This window comes from Channa argus, chromosome 24, assembly GCF_033026475.1.
Source record: "Channa argus isolate prfri chromosome 24, Channa argus male v1.0, whole genome shotgun sequence".
NCBI classification, from domain to species: Eukaryota; Metazoa; Chordata; class Actinopteri; order Anabantiformes; family Channidae; genus Channa; species Channa argus.
In genome coordinates this window covers 3,079,047-3,096,206 of record NC_090220.1, presented here as the reverse complement: position 1 = coordinate 3,096,206, position 17,160 = coordinate 3,079,047, and the positions used below count along the sequence as shown (strand labels likewise).

Here is a 17,160-nt window from a genome sequence, read left to right as displayed (position 1 = left end):
TAAAATGCTAATAACTTGCACATATTCATGCTTGTCAGTTTTAAAATATACTAAATTAGAACTGCACAAAGCTTCTTGGGATATATTTAGATACATTTCATAACTTGCAATATGCCAGACAGTGTTGATTGCTAGAGGGACGTTGAAATGAAAAAGAAATTACTCGGCAACCCAAGTTACCTGAAAGGCCACCTACAGTTATACAGATCTACTTTAGTATAATTTTGATCTTCTTCTGTTGTCGTCCTTGCTATTCAGTAAGAGATGTGCCTTGTTACCATGACCATAATAAACTAACATGTGTCTGATTTCTCTTACCTACACACAGGGGCTCCTTTCCACTCCAGTAAGGTGTTGTGGCATTACGACAGGTGAGTATATTGGGGCCTTGCAGTTTGTAGCCAGTGAAACAACTGAAGTAAGCTTCTCCACCTGCATGGAGGTGTGTCACAGAAACGTCTCCACCAGCAGGCTCTTTGGGGAATGCACAGCTCAGCACAAAGGCTAGAGAGGAAAGAAGAGTCACATATGGAGAAAGACGGAGCCAGATGTGCCATAGTTTAAGTGTCTTTAAGTGTCTCCGGAATCCTGTGACAGATTAAAACTTACAGAAAGACTTTAGTTACATAATTTCTTAGGACTCAAGGTTTCAAGTCCAAGTATGGCCAAAAGCAACGCACAGTGTTGATTGGCTCCATAGAGTTGTTGAAAACGATGCAGGATTTATTTATTTTTTTGTTATTTGTGCAAAAAAATTCAGCTACAGCGTTTTAGTTCCGTGTTTCTGCCTTCTCACATAAAGACACACTCCTTTAAGTTTGTTCAGAATTTCTGCAGCTCTTAATTAATTGCAGTTTACCAGAACATTCACTATGCAAATGTTTGCAGCACAACAGTAATTAACATCACCGTGTGGTCCGGTATAGAGCCACTGCAAATACTCTGACAAATAGAAACCTTGCTGATCAGCTGAACATCATAGCGGCTCTATAATGTGATAGCTGGAAGAGGAATTGCCTCTGTAGTGGTTGTCAAAGAGCCGTGATTCCAGCAGGGTAAGATCAATGTTCCCCGACTTGCTTTGCATTGTTGTCCTGTCCCTGTTTTTAAATAAATGGTGCAGGATGGGATGGAGCTCACATGGATAATGGAGTGAGCTAACCAAGTCTGTAATGCAAGCTATTAAACAACGTTCTCTTCCTGTCTAATAACCACACTGTTCTACCTCATTAGTGAAAGCACTTTAATGACCAGACTAAAACTTTTAAACTTATGGAAATGTGTGAACAACAGAGCAAGCAACCTAATTGGACCCGCTATGGCTTGTGTTACAATAACAGTGTGACTGTGCAGAGGCAAAATTGCAGAAACCTGCTTAAACACTGCGACATTACTCCAACTGTGGAAGAGTCAAGTCATGTTTCAGCCTAATGGAATGTATGCAAAGCCTGAGTAATTACTAATAGAAAGAGAAAATAACAAAGGGCAACTGGAAGACCTCTCTGTGTTGAAATCATATTTTGCAGTTATGATCAGGAATGGACTGTGTATAGTAAACACCTTAATCTACCTATGATAATATGATTATGGTTATTTGCTCTTTAAACTCAATACACAGACTACTGCAAATTTCAGCTGTGTGGTTCGTATGGGTTTTTGGTGTGTCCTCTGCAAGAATCCTTTTCACGTTCAGCTTATGCTGGACTGCATCATGAATCTGTACAAAATGTGCTTCGACTCAATGAAGTAAAAAACTACAGCATCTTATCAGCATATAAAGCTAATATTTTTTTTAAGAAATGTAAAGACAAAGATTGGGGCATAATTTTATCTGGTTTAAAGTATGCCTGACCCCATCCTTTCCTAATAAAGTAAACACCAACTGAACCAACATTTGTTAATAGATGTTGACATAGGTCCCTTTATAAAAAAGCTGAAAGTTCAGCTCCTTAACATCAGAGCTGGAGAAGCTGCGCATATAAAAGGGGAATAATCTGATTCTTGATAGACAGGGCTGTTGGTACATGGTACACATGAATATTTTAATAAATTTGGCTTTGGAGGTTTTTGCATGCACACTTTCTGGGCGAGTGGAGGTCAAACAAAAAATACGAGACATTTTGCAGCAGCTTGGATTTGAAGTGCTTTCATTCCAGCCAGTCGTTTATAGATGAAAAGCACACTTTAGTGGTATTTCTGGCTTTACCTTGACACTAAATTGGGTATTCATAATAATAAAATGTCATTCTATCAATCTTTGAACTAGAACTCAAGGGAAAACAGCCCTAAATGCATAATGGCCATAAAGTCTTGTGAAACTGCCCTATCTACCATGTTTTAATCTTTTGACTTAGATTTTTTTATTTTTTTTATTTTTTTAATACGAGCCACTGGTTTCCACCATAATGAGACAGACCTTTCTTTTGCAGTAAATCAGTGAGCCACAGGGACGAGGTACACTGCCCCTGGGTCATTCATTCAATTCATAGTTTATCACTAGCTCCAATGAACCTAGTTATTGCCATTATCATAGCAGCATTTACATCCCCATTGAGCATGCAGTGGGAGAGCCAGAGGCAAAAATTGTGGAGCCAATTCCTGAAGTATTAAATTACGTGCTGCCTTCATTCCAGTAGATGTGGTACTGGGCCATAAAGTCTGATTGTTTTGCCATTACAAATAATAGATCCACAGTGCAGGCAGCCAGGAAGATTAGCTGATGGTACTGTAGGGCCTCGGGAAACAGATGTGGAGCTTATGTCTTTAGTTATTGTTTCCTTGTAGAGGAGAAGAAATAGTCACATAGGGTACACGTTCAGTTTCCCCCCCAAAAAACAATGCATAGACAAACATTTCAGATCAAATTTCCTCTTTTGCAAAGGAACAAGGGTACTGCAGTGAAACAACATATGTAAATGATGAATCACCCCATTGCCTCCGTCTATATCTATTTAAAAACATTACAATATTTAGTTGAGGGAGTCCAAAACAATGAAGCCTCACTAACTTAGATTCTGCAATGGGCATATTGTTTGTTTTATGTTTTTTCCAAAAGGTGTCCTTAAAGAGATCACAGTAAGGATAAAAAAAAAAAATAGCTAAATGCCTTGGGGATTTGAATGGCACAGTTTTAAAGTTAGGACGCTGTTTTTGTACTGTGTGTAGCTTGTCATAACCAATATTAAATCATATTTGGTCATGGACTAAATGTTTGTCATTCTTTCTTTTTAAATTTTAGTTTTTTGTCATTTCACAGCGCCTGGTCACAAGAGTTTAAAAAGAGCACATCCTAACTTACAATTTTTTTTTTCTCTTTCCTAGTTATCCCTCCACTAGTCCTGGATACGTCCTGCCTTTCATTACTTCTGTTCATATTGCTTCCTGTTCCTTCTCACTGATCTGAAATTCAGATATTTTGTGTCCTTGTTCAAAATATGGAACCATAAATCTCAATTTTGAATTCAATCGTGAATTCTTGAGGCCCTCTGTCAAAAGTCGCCAAAGATCAACTTTTGGAAATTATTTAGAGAGAAATTCAGCATTTCCTGAAGGAACGCTGAGTGTGGCTCCTGCATTCACTAACACACTGCTGCCATTAATGAGCCTTATTCTGCTGCATGCACATTTTTCACCTGCCAGAGTACTTCAAATTGAGAATGCTGCTTTTCAACCATTAACGGAAAAATGTTGTTGACGAGAGCACAATAGGTAGAGGTGAGGAAGCCAGCAAAAGGAAGTTATCCACAATATTTTGGGCGAACAAATAAAATGCATTGCAATTTAGTCCTAATATACTATTGCACTGTGGTATTTCAAGTGTTGCCTGAATCCCCTCTTGTAGAGCTGGAATGAGATCAAACTTGGCAAGGTGAGGGCAGGAGATAATGAAATAGGATGGCGGGAAACAGAACACAAATAATGAAAAGTGAGTTTGATTGCTGTTTTTATATTTAATGAGAAATATCCCTGCACACAACAGAAAGTGGTATCTGCTCAGCTGTGGTTTGTTTTAGGCACTCACATGACAGCAGCGCTGCAGTTAGCAGGTGACTTGTGGGAGAGGGCGACTGTCACTGTATCCAGGCTTCATGTCTTGGCTGTGCACCAAAGCAATAGCTTTTACGGAAAGATCAATAGTGTTGTCTCTGGGAAAGTGATGCCATTGTAGAAAGCCAGACCGATGCTTTGCTGTGATATGGCCTATTGATATTTATGCGGTTGGGTTAAAAACTCGATTTTAATGGTCATTTACTCAATAAAGTCAATTAAAGTGAAATAACTTTGGACTAGAGGCGGCATCTCATCAATGCTGCCGTGATGTCGTGGCAAATGGTTGATCACTGCCAGTGGCCGAGGCCCACTGGCCAACTCACTTGTCAACCCAGCTTATTAGTTACAGCCAATCAATAATCTCTGTAAAACATCTCTGCCTTTAGCTATGCCATTGATTATTCCCCTTATACTTTGAAACAGTGGTGAAAGAAGTACTTGTGTCTATTAATTAGGTTAAAGTAACAGTAAATAAGTGCAAGTAAATCTCAGTGCATTCAAACTGTTCACTGAAAGTATTATTAGAAAATGTACTAATACTAAAAGTGTAAGTACCCATTAAACAAACATTTTCAGAATAATGGAAAATATTTTAATGAATAACACGTACTAATGTGGTAATCTATGTTGCAGCTGACAAAGGTGAAGCCTCTTTTAATTTTTAAATTTTTTGGAGACTAGAATTTACCATTAACCTATAATAATACATCATACTTCACCACATGTTGCATTATTAATGTGAACAGACAAGTATAATGCTGTCAATTAAATGTAGTGGAGGCAAAAAAAAATAGATGTTTTTATTTGAAAGGTTAATGTTCAAGTACCACCAAAGCTCAATGTGCCATAAAATGAAAATCCTAAAGTACAAGTTTCAATATTTGCTTCTGAGTACTGAACGTACAACACTTTAGTACATGTACTTACTTACTTTCAACCACTGCTTCACAAAATTCTGAAATGACAATTTCAGCTAACTTATAGATGACAAGAGACCAGACATGAAAATATTGATCATTATTTAATCAACAAGATAAAATACATTGTGCTTGTATTCAGCTATAATATAATTTGTATTTAAAATAAAACAATGTAGTAATAGAATTGGTTTTTGTTCATGCATGTAGATTTTCCTTTTTTAAATAAACAACAATGTTCCTTAATTCCTTTGTTTCAAAAGTCAGACCATGGGTGCCTCTTAGCAAAAAATCTATTTTTGCACATGCCAACACTGTAATTAACCCACTGTTGGGATTTCAAATGAATGGTAGTGGCTTAAGTCCCTGCTCCATATTTAGTTTGCTCACCTGGATGCTAACATTTTATGATTAAGTATCCTCAACACGCCTGCATCCTCATCACATTCATATCATTTTAAGAAAATTTGCAGCCAATCCTTGTTACAAACAAAAGCAAGTTGCTAAATTTTCATATGTGTCGCAACATGCTACTAGTCTGTAAAACATAAGTGAGCCTGTGTCTGTTCTGTGATTTTGTGTGCTCATATTCATTATCTATTTTAATAATGAATAATTATAGATCTATACATGCTAAACAGATGCATGTGTTATTAAATGTGTTCATTCACCAGCAAAGAAAACTGGCTGTGCATATAAGGTTGTTTACACCCACAATGCACTAAATCTTGTTTTATGTTTGTGCATTTTTAGCTTCATGCATATATGCAAATATATTATTGTATCTGCAGTGGCTGTCTTTGGATATAAAGAGGAGGTTATGGAAAGAAAGCGGTGTGCTACTCTTCAGTACTCACACTCTTCCTGCTCTTTGCAGACTATAGTGTAAACAGTAAAATACACTTACTGTAGAACCATGTTCCAAGTTTTAGGCCTGCTGCTGATCTTATAGAGGCATCCATCAGTTTGCCCTCACAGGCGCAGCCAATGCAGCAGCAGCAGATATTAATTACCCTGAGCTGAGATCCATCTCTCTACAGCTCTGTCTCCCTCTCCACGCTTGTCCAATCACATTTCTCACAACCCATTATAAAGGACAAGGTGATACACTGCTTACCAAGGAGACGGACACAAATTGAAATATCTTTTCTGCTCAGCACGTCTAATCTTAAAGAAATCTGCTCATTGCATTTCTTTTTTTTTTTTTTACACTCATTAGGGAAATTAAATTTGTGAAATTTACTTCTAAACCAAATACGTTTTTTAGTGGACGCACATGCAATTTATTTTACATGTCACTATTGCAGGCAACGATTAAATGCCGAAAACTGTTTGTTGTATGCGAAAGAATTTTATAAGGGTTTTACTGATACCATAAAGTATTCAGAACTATCCACTGTCGTATAAAAACAACAGCCGCTAGCAGTAAAGTCTTTGGATGTCCTGTGGGTTGAGCCCATGTTACTGTAGGAATGAAACACTCTTTGTATATGAGATTCATTATTTTAAGAAATGAAGATACTTTGATACTCAGAGCTACTTTTGACCATTTTGACGTAAGCGCAGTAACTGATGATATTGGAGTTTCACCTTTTTTTCAATTACCCATTGCCCCACGCTTTCGAAAACATACCGTGTCTACTTTGACAAGAGGCAACTGCACCTAACATACCCTACTCAGCAAGTTTTTCTGTAAACTCCTCTCAGTGTCTCAGTGCATAGTGCCATGCAGCCATTAAATTTATAAAATGTTAACGTGCCACGGGCAACTGGATGAATTAATCTTTTCAATAATACAAAGGATTCCAAAGAAAAAGCAGAGATCATCCATCTAAGTTCATCAGTATGTCTAAAATATAATTTCACCCAGTTATGCTGAATAATATTTACAACACAAAGGGAGGTGAAGGAGAAAAGTACGCGTGACACTGTAATATATCAACTTATTTTCCCCATCTGTTCCCAGCTATGCATCACTCTGTATGATCTGCACTGACCCCTCACTGTCATCATTCAGCCTGACCGCACACCGATTTTCACACATCCAACAGCGATGGGCTGATTTATCTCATGTCAGCAGCAGGGTTTTGATGGTCGCTTTCATTTTAGGGCTGATGAAAAGTGCCACAGTAATGTGGTGGAATGAATGTTTTGTCCATCAGCTTCCACCATCAACTGAAATCGATGGGGCGTGTAATTGGTGGCCACTTTGTGTGATTGCTAAGATAAACAGACATTGTTGCAGACATGAAAGATCAATGTCATGCACGAGACAAGCAGGGGGAGGGAGGAATTTATGAGCACTCATATTCACAAAACACATATAGCAACTATTTTTTACGGACAAGGTTTGCTGCTGCAAATTAATTCTACTTCAACTCTATGAAAAGGTCAGTGGAAGTTAGTATTCACAGGACTAGTAGCTGGAATAAATAAATTAAAATGTTAACGGCCTTGCTAACTCATCAGCTACACTACAATAGACGCCACACATTGTGCACGACAGCTTAGGATGTTGTGAGAACATCAACAGAATCAGAGATTCATCGTCACGCAATTTACAGCAATTTCTGAGATTCTGCAGTAAAATGATGCAGAAACATAAGTAGTTGCACACAAAGAATGTAGCTTTCAACTAGGAAAATAGAGACGTAAGACATAAGATGTAAACATAAGAGCACACTTTACTTCTGTAGCAGTCCTGTATTTACAATACGCTAAACCCACTGAACTTTGGTTGGTCCGACACACTGCTTGCAAATGTAACACAGTCTCACCTTGGTAATGCAAAAGGAGGAATCCAGAGTTGTGCTGTTGGTCACTACGAAACCGGATGGAAATCTGATTGCTCCAGCTGCGTAATATGAGGCCCCTCATCAAGACGGACTCGTTGGCTAAGGTGAAGGGTTCTCTGCCTCCCGTATCCTCCACCGTCACCTGTTCTCCCTCCAGCACACTCACATTTAGAACCTAAAACAAAAACAGACCGTCCCATATGATTATACACAGGCCTTGATGGCTGCACCTCTGCACATCATGCTGTCTTGCTAACTGACTGAATTGCCCTTGACAAGGAGTAGAAAACCACCTCACACAAAGAATTATTAAAGGTAAGAGTCGGCACATAAAATTTCTATTTCTTCATTTATTTCCATCCACTTTCAAAAGAATTGCAGACCAAATTGATTGACTACATCAGTGTACATAAAAAAATCTGACTGCACACAAACACGGTGAGTAACTGTTGACTTATGATGTCTCAGTTCACACCAGATGGAATCTTAATTCAGCAGCAGCATGTGTTTCCATTTAAAGCCAGGTTTCAACTAATAATGTTGCACTGGAAAAATGGGTCACCTGCTGTGTTACTTTGCTCAGTTGTCTACCAACACAGTTGCAGATTTCGCAGAGATATGTTTTGATTAACCCACCCCCGGACTGTAACCCTTTTTTTTTTTTTTTTTTTTTTTTTAAAGTAAATGTAGAATCTGTCTGGTCATTCCACTCAGGTTGTGTTGGATGGTTGACTCATCCTCTCTTTGTGTTCTCCTCTTTAAATATGAATGGCATCTGCAGCTAAATGTGTTGAAAGAACCACAGCAGGATTGCATGCATTTAGTGAGGTACAGTAGGAGCACTGAGTAGAGTTATGTTTTGGAGCCACATCGGATTTATTCCCCGTAGAACCATTAAAGAAGCACGCAAATCCAAGAGCAGGCTGTGATTATTATTCTGTGTGATATAAATAAGATTTCACCTTCACTTACTTTTGCAAGGCAGTCTTGCATAGTGCTAGGACTTATTAAATCTAATCCAGCACTGAATCTTGTGTAGTCTGAATGAAACTATAAATCCTTTATTTTGTAAATCAAATTATTGAGTTTGTTTATTTTAGCTTTGTTCATAGTTGCACACAATAAGACCAGAACACTATTTCTATGTTATACCATGGTAAAAAAAAGTAGGCCACTGCCCAGTGCCTAATGGATCTTGTAACCAGATGTATATAGGCCCAGCTCCTGTCTTGAAAGACAAGTGCTCCTGCACAGCTACAGTAGTCCAACCCTATCTGTTTTAACCAGCAATACAATTCATGTCATGTTCTAAAAGTTGATGTTGTCAAAGGTTGTGGGCTCAGGTCTTAGGTATGCCATGAAGCTTAAAAAGGTTTGTCCTCTATCGGCTGATGTCCCTGAGATAATACGTGCGCAGGAGTGAGTGCAACAGCCAGGAAAAGCTGAGACAGTCAGTCGGATGAGCACATTGCACCACAGTGGCAGCCAAATGAATTTAGTCACGTTGGCTAACTGTCACTCAGTTGACAGGGAGCTGACAATAAGCACAGAGGCTAATGGACACTCTGAGATTGAGCTTGGAGGTGACTTCTTCCGCAATGATCCATGAGGTCAGCCACTTCGATTGATTTGATTTTTATCACAAGCAGAATTAAACACCCCTCTGTAGGTTTTCAGACAAACTGAAAGCAGTCAAGCAGCAGCTGAAGTACTCAAACAACAGATACACCAGTGCTGTGTGTGTGTGCGTGTGTGTATGAAAGAGAGAGACAAAAAAAAATGTAACACAAACTGCATAATGTCTGCACAATGTCAAACTGCATAAAGCTTAGGTATTTTAGTTATTGCAAAAGACCCAAAAAGCAACGTCACAGTGTGTCACATGATTCCAGATTCCTTGTTTCTCAAGGGCAACAGCAATGACAAAGCCTTAGGCACAGTTCTCTTTTTTTCACTTCTGCCTCTTTGTCTCTGAGTTAATAAGGACGGCTTGGATGTTTTGCAAATCAGGATACTACTCGCTCATCTTAGACCCTCATAATTCACCATACAGTGGAGCACTGTAGTTCTTCTTCAATGGAATTATACAGTGCTCATACTTTCAGGGAATAAGAAATTTCAAAATGAATTTCAAACAAATGTAGCATATGAAGTAAGTAAAAGCCAAATTGAGACCAATTTCTCTACTTCCGTTTCAAATTATTACAATGTGATGAGTTTCAGGCTACAAATCAGGATGCCCTCAATCTGAAGCCACTGTAATGCATCACAGTGATCATTATGTGCAGTTGCACTAAAGAATATTGAGCGTCTTTTCATATTTAAGCCGTTACGTTTATTATTAACTAAATGTGAACCTTTTTGCAATTGATTTAGCTCATCATAACCCATAGCAATTTAAAGAATTACAATACAATATGTTAGGCATTATTAATGCTAACAATATTGTTAGTAATATTGTTTGAAGACACTTAGTCATGAACAGCCAACAATTTTACGACATTTTTAAAATAGCAGCATTTAATCTGAATTCACTACATGATTTTGCTAGGGTTTATGTGATACTCCATCTCACCCCACCTGTGATACTGAAATAACTTATAATCATATTTAGCAAGGTCAAACAAACTGTGTGCCTGAGACCACTTAGTTTACAGTACATATACCAGGGAGGCCTATGAAGGACAGGTGAGCAGATAGTGTACATTGAACATTTGGACTGATAGCTTGGTCCCAGAGGGCCCTATCATCTGTCATCCACCCTGGGACCTGTCAGTGCAGCCAGCAACAGCTGTCCTGCCTCAATTATGAATCATTGGCCATGTCAGGGGACATCAGACTACCTTATCTTCACCATGGCTGCAGAAAAATGCCCAGAGGGACTTAATCTCTCTCCTTCTCTCTCTCTCTTTTTCACTCACACACACACACACACACACACACACACACACACACACACACACACACACACACACACACACACACACACACACAGAGACTGTATTGCACACATGTATGTTCCTCTGGACTGTAATGAGAGCAGGTTTATTGTAAGCCCTAGCTGGAATCTCTGCCTCAGCAGACACATTTATGGGACCAGTGATTTGGCTGACCAAGCACACTTCTGCACCAACCACAACATTATCTGAGCATGCCATCTAAACAATGTGCTGTTCGAGTTTGAGAATTGTATTGAGAGAAGGAAGTCTGTATAGTGTTTTTCATCCAGCTTATGAAAGGAAAGTACTAAGCAATGCAAGAAAAGACTGTGGTCTATTGTAGCTAGGTGCACTTTCACATAAAGCACTCCTTTATTTCTCAACCACTGTTCCAATATTATTCCAAAATTTCCCTGGGTCCACTCAAAATGAAAGGAGGAGAGGGTCATCTCTCTCCACTAGCCACTGTCTTACAATCAAAGCACTATAATGAACAGACCATCCTGCAAGGCCACACTGCAATTGACGAGCCTAAAAATGCACTCCGAATAGAAAAGGCTTGGAACGAAAGCAATATTTGCAGGGCTGAATACCTTGATCTTCCTGTTTTTCCGTGACCTTTGTAGAGTAGGGTCCTCTAGTGTGCTACAGTGTTAAATTATGAGAGTGAAGAGTGAGCAGAGGTGAAGATTTACCTTATCACATCCAAGCAGCCTGCCATGGCTTTTACTCTGACTCGAGTCACTGCTAGGATCTTACAGTTGGTCCCACAGACATCAAGAGATAAATTAAAACTGTATCATGTAATTAGAGAGTTGCTATCTACTTTTAAAAAGAAACAAAATCGCTAATGAAACTGTATTTTGCACAGAAGGAAAAATTTTCCTCCTGGTACGTTTAAAAAAACAATCTGTCAAACAAATTAGACTTTTTTTTTTACACGTGGCATCTAATCTTTATTCACTCATGTATGAATTTATTCATAAGTACACAGTAGGAGTTAACTGTCCACAGAGGTTGGCTCTCTCTGATAATTTACTGTTGAAAACATCTGGTGGTGCTCTGCAATGAACATTTACATCGACTCACAGGAGCCATTGCAGATGCAGAATGAGCAGTATGTAATCAAAATGATCCCACTATACATGGAAATTAAATGACCCTGCTGCTGGGGGCAATAAATCAGCAGCCATTGGACTCACCAGCTGCAGTGTCATCATTACTATGATAAAACCCACTGGCTTATACAGCGCAGCATACTGGTGGTGTACCTACACTGCCCCATATCTAAGGCTTACATTTGAATAATCTTGGTACACCACATCCGCTTGGTGTTTTTGTGTATCTCCTGATAAATTCATACAGAAGTTCTTCCAGTGCTCATTATGTGAAAAAGCGTTATCTTAATTAAACATTCACCTCCATATAAAACAGCCAAGGCCATTTCCTGTTTGCCCTGCTGTCTAAAACAATGGATCCTCACCAATCAGCAATGCTGAATGTTAATGAGAATGTGCTGGAGCCAGTGGCTGAATACAATACCGACTTGCTCATTGTCAATTATGTCACATTTAAGATGGCTGATTTTATGCTCCTGGGATCATGAAATGCCATCTCGACATCGTGGCCATCTTTCCCAAATGTTATTGTTCAATATTTTCCCTTTCAGAAGCTTAGAGCAAAGCAGATATTAACATCATCTGCATTTGAAACACTTTCATGAGATGAGATTCTTGCTCTCTGATAAATCAGCCCGACTTTCAGAGTTGCCTCTTGGGCCTTGACATCTCAGTTTATTTACTGCAGTGTGCATTTTTGCATAGATTTAAATTCATGCATTGCTGATTACTCTTCATATTTTCTTGCATGCATCTTTATTCTCCCATCCTCATCGTGACGCTGAAAGAGTTGGAGAGAACATAGCCTTCTGCCAGACAGAGTCTTCTCCCTTTATGACAGCTAGCTGGGTGGAGGAGCAATTAGTGTCACCTGAAAGCATTCCTCTCAGGATGGCTAGGCCCCATGAAAACTCATCTCAGCAAAGCCCTGACACCCTAAAAAGCTCATCAAGATCAAACTGGCCTTCTTTATGTCCTGCCGTACTCCCCCAAGGCACAACATAATGAAGGCTTCCTTCTGCCTCATCTCAGGTTGATTAAAGGCAGAAAGCCTGTCTTGGCCCCCATTACTCAGTTTCTCTCAGACATATCTGGTACGCACTGTGTGATTTGTGCTACTGGGGACCTGAGTCACATAATGGTCAAAACATGCGCGCTGCCTTTTTAAAACACCACTTAAAATAGGTCAGAGGTGAAGAGGAAGAATTACAGGCAGCAGTGTATTGTAGAAGTTGCACAAAAAGTGTCGACGTGATTTGGTGGAAATTTCATAACACTTTTTTGTGGCTCTCTCATCTGATGGGAATACTAGTGGTCACTGGCAACCAACAAAAGAAATTTAATTCCCTCCCTCACCAGCCACAGTCAGACCTTGGGTCAATGCCTTGTACATTTTGATTCCTTTGTAAGAAATGCTGGAATTAAAATGAGAGTGCGAGAATCAATACAGTAATTCAGCCAGCACTGAGAGGAGGCTGTGTGTCAAGTATTGGTGCTGCTTATTAACATGACTATTGATTGGAGTCAGAGGAGCGTGGTCGCAGAGGCAGCATCAAATACCGATCTTTAACCCTTGAGTCGAGGTTAGCTTTAAACACTCGGCATGCTCTGTAATGTCTCAATCCTCAAAAGGGGGCTGATCCAACTCAACAGTGCTTTATCATCGTCTTACAGTGGGTGTAACTCATTAGTACATGCAGCCTTGAGCTCATTAGATGTTTGGTTCTGAAGTTTTACTTTAGTTTGTTTGGAGTTGTCTGAAACAATTTTCGCTCATTTGAGGATGAAAAACTTGGAAGCGGTAATTTCACCCCCGGAGACTCAAAGCCTTTGTTTGATATTTATAAGCTTTAATTAATGAAACAAAAGTTATGTGCTCTCTTTAACTTGATGGATCCTTTACTGGGAAACTCCCTACCAATATAGGCCTACTTCCAGTTTTTTGATCCACCATCATTGTTGCAACGTAGAATGACTGAAATCCTGCTTAACATTTGAGTGTTACATTGTTCTTTTAAGCAAAGCAATCGTATAGCAAGTCAAGCTATAATCATAGAATTTAGTTCCTTTCTCATGTAAATAAAAGTTCACAGTTCACATGCATCGAAACTGGCTGAGACAGAACAGCTTGACAAGTAGACAAAAAAGTAATGGAAATAAGTTGGAAAAGAGAAGAGATATACAGCTCTGATGCAGCATGATGCTGCTTTAAACCCGTCAGAAAACAGATACACTTGCTCAGTCTATGTTTGTGGCAGTGGGAGAAATTGGCCATGTCTGGGTTCCTAACCCCTGAAAGGTATCGCCCGCTCTCAGTCCTCCCCACACAATGCATTTTCTTTTAGCAAGAGTGCCGGATGTGGCCCTCATGAAACGGAGCTGGGACAACCTGTGCAGAGCCTCAGATGGCAACTCCTTGAGACTCAGGCAGGTAGATCAGTGAGCAGAGGAGACAGAGATATCAGAGCGGGACAGATGGTCTGGAAGGAGCTGATAGCTAGCTAACCCACCGGATTTAGTCGATCAAATAAAAAAGCACCAAAACAGATTTTAAGCATTTTAATGCCACAGCCCAGTTCTGGAAAACCTCAATCTTTGCTCTGCTAAAACCTTATTACCAAAGTGACTGAGGAGAATAGTAGATGAAAATAAAGGACAGAAATATGATGTGCTTAAGATTTCACTCACTAGAAATTTCATTTCCACCTGTAATTATACAGTCGAGAGGTGGAACTGACTTAATAGACCTGTACGCAACTATAGCAACAACAGTGTCCTCTTCACATCAGTTCATAGAAGAAATTTTCATAGAAAAATGTTCGCTGTTTTTGTCATAGAATAAATTCTGTTCGTATAAAATCTTTTGTAGAGAGGCGCTTCGTGCCAGCAGGCAACTACTGGGGGCTCCAGGCCAGTAGGGGGCCCCCTGAGCGCTGGCAAAAGTTAAACACTGACTGCGTGCAAAGTTTGCAATGACTCTACCAGTGGCAGACCTCCCTAAGAGGACCCCAACTCTCAAGTAACACGTGATTCAGTGTAAACAAACTAGTAAAAACCAGCTGATGAAAAGGAAGAGTAGTTATCACATTTTATATTTGCTCTAACTAAGGTGTGTCCAGCTTTATTGGAGTCACCAGAAGTCAACGTGTTAGCTTATGTAGCAGGCTGCAAATAATCAACTGACTCGGACAAAGCTTTTTCTGTAGTAAACTGAGGAACTGTAAACTGTGAATGCTGAGTTATGAAATTTAAATGAAAATAAATTGAACAGGTGTACTATAAATCACTACTCTGTATATTAATTGTGCTATGTCCAGTGTGGTGTGGTGTGAATTTTATTGTATTTTCCATATCTTAAGCATACCGGATTTATGATGTATACATTTTAGCCTGAGGCCCCATCAGACTCTAAGGTCACCATTGATTGTGTACAATATGTGTTTATTATTCATAATTTATTACATCAAATCCCACCTCAGTAGAGATTTTTGCAAAAATTGATTCTGCATATAGTATAAACCTTCAGTCACAGAATTAAACCCCGAAAGCTTTTTTTCTGCAACCTGATCTGCCTTTGATGTGATTCATCATCCTTTGCTAACTTTAATTTAATTGCTATGTCATGACAGGGAAAAATCTGTTTTTTACTTCTTTACTCATAACTGTTTTTTTTTTCACTTTACCTGTTCAAAAGTCATGCATTGCTTTATATGGTATTAACACATTTTTGATTATACTTTCAATGTTTATTAGATTATTAGTTGCTGTATGTATCTGCACTTTATAAAGGTTGGTGTTAAATCAGCTTCCTAGTATTTTATTTTGCAAATAAATTGTAATGTGGCCAGAATCACCAGATGGGGCGATGCATTATATGCTGTTAGCTGTAGCAGAGGAGTTGAACAGTCAGGCTAAGGGCAGTAAATTCCCCTGATGCATTTTTCATCCTCCTGCTCCCGCAAGCTGCCAGACTGCTGAAAGGAGTATTGACTAAATTCAGAAAAGGTCTGATCTTGCTTATTTATTCCCCACCAATCTCTGTGATCCTTCTGAATACTGGTGGAAATCGGAGGGGTGTCTGGGTGTTGAAATGACAGACACAGTCAACCTATTACAGTGGCAAAAAACAGTAACCCTTTGGAATTATCTACCATTATGTATGAATTTAATAAAGATATGGTCAGAACTTCAACTAAGTTACTACTACAAATGAACTCTTTCTTGTCCATATTGAATAAATCCCCCCAAATATTCACACTGTAGGTTGGAAAAACTATGTGAACCTCTAGGCTAATAACGTAAACATGAGCTAATTGGATTCAGGAGTTAGTAAATCTGGAGTTCAATCAATGAAACAAGATTGCAGACCTGGTGTGGGAAAAAAGCTTTATTATTTATTATTATTATTATTTATTTATTGGGGTTGTTTCTCATAAACTGATGAAATCTGACTGTGGAATAATGTTTCACCAAGAGATCCCACAAGACCTCCGAATAAGAACTGTTGGTTGTCACAGAGCTTGAAATGGTTACCGTCTCAAAGAGGCTTGATTTACATCAGTCTACAAACTGTCTTAGAGTGAGACATTTCATTATGACTTACTGCCTGCCTGCTTTCCGTAGGAGTTACCTCCTATGTGCCGATGGCTGAAAGGAATCATTCAAGCTGGTTCACATATATGTTTAATAAAAGTTCTGTAGGTTGTTGAAACTAAGTTTGAATTGTTAGGGAAGAACACAGAGCACCGTGTGTGGAGTAAAAAGGACACTTCATACTAGCGTCACAATATCATCCCAGTTTGGTAAAAGGGGAACCATTATTTGGGGCTGTTTCGCTGCCTCTGGGCGTAGACAACCTGCTATCCGTAACAGAAAAACTGAAAAATGAATTCCCAAGTATCTTGTGTGATAATGTCAGGGAGGCTGTTTGCCAGTTGAAGACTATTATCCTACACATCAAGGTAAATCTACTATGGAATGACTTTAAACAAAGAAAGATCTGACTTTTAGAGCAGCCCAGTCAGAGCCTGCCCTATTATCAGCAGACTCAGCTGAAGAGAACCATTTACAACAGACATCATGCAAATCTGGCTGAGCTGACAGATGTTCGTCCAGTCATTAAATGCAAGGATTCACTTAGTTTTTTTGCCAATAAAAACACAAAATTTCATAACTGTTTTGATGACCAATTAATGCAGTAAACCAGGTAATTCCAAAGAGTTGACTACACCGGCATAATATTTATTGTACAGTCACTGCATCTGTCCTTCAGAGTTTTGCTGTCACCTAATTTCCCTCATTCGCCCTTGCAAACTGCTGGTCTGTCTGTTATAATGATTAC

At 39.1% G+C, this 17,160-nt stretch overlaps 1 protein-coding gene across 3 annotated transcripts in view; it reads right to left on the bottom strand.

Annotated features, from left to right (window-relative positions):
• Nucleotides 1-17,160, bottom strand: part of LOC137109155 (seizure protein 6 homolog) — an 80,293-nt gene that overhangs the window by 16,097 nt on the left and 47,036 nt on the right. For 2 of the 3 annotated variants that reach the window (XM_067494628.1, XM_067494629.1), the window contains exons 4-5: nucleotides 7,745-7,937; nucleotides 319-504 (exon numbers count right to left, since the gene is read on the bottom strand). In XM_067494628.1, the coding sequence (XP_067350729.1) occupies nucleotides 319-504; nucleotides 7,745-7,937 (379 nt within the window). The remainder of the gene's footprint in view (nucleotides 1-318; nucleotides 505-7,744; nucleotides 7,938-17,160) is intronic. The other variant, XM_067494630.1, reaches the window with a different exon arrangement.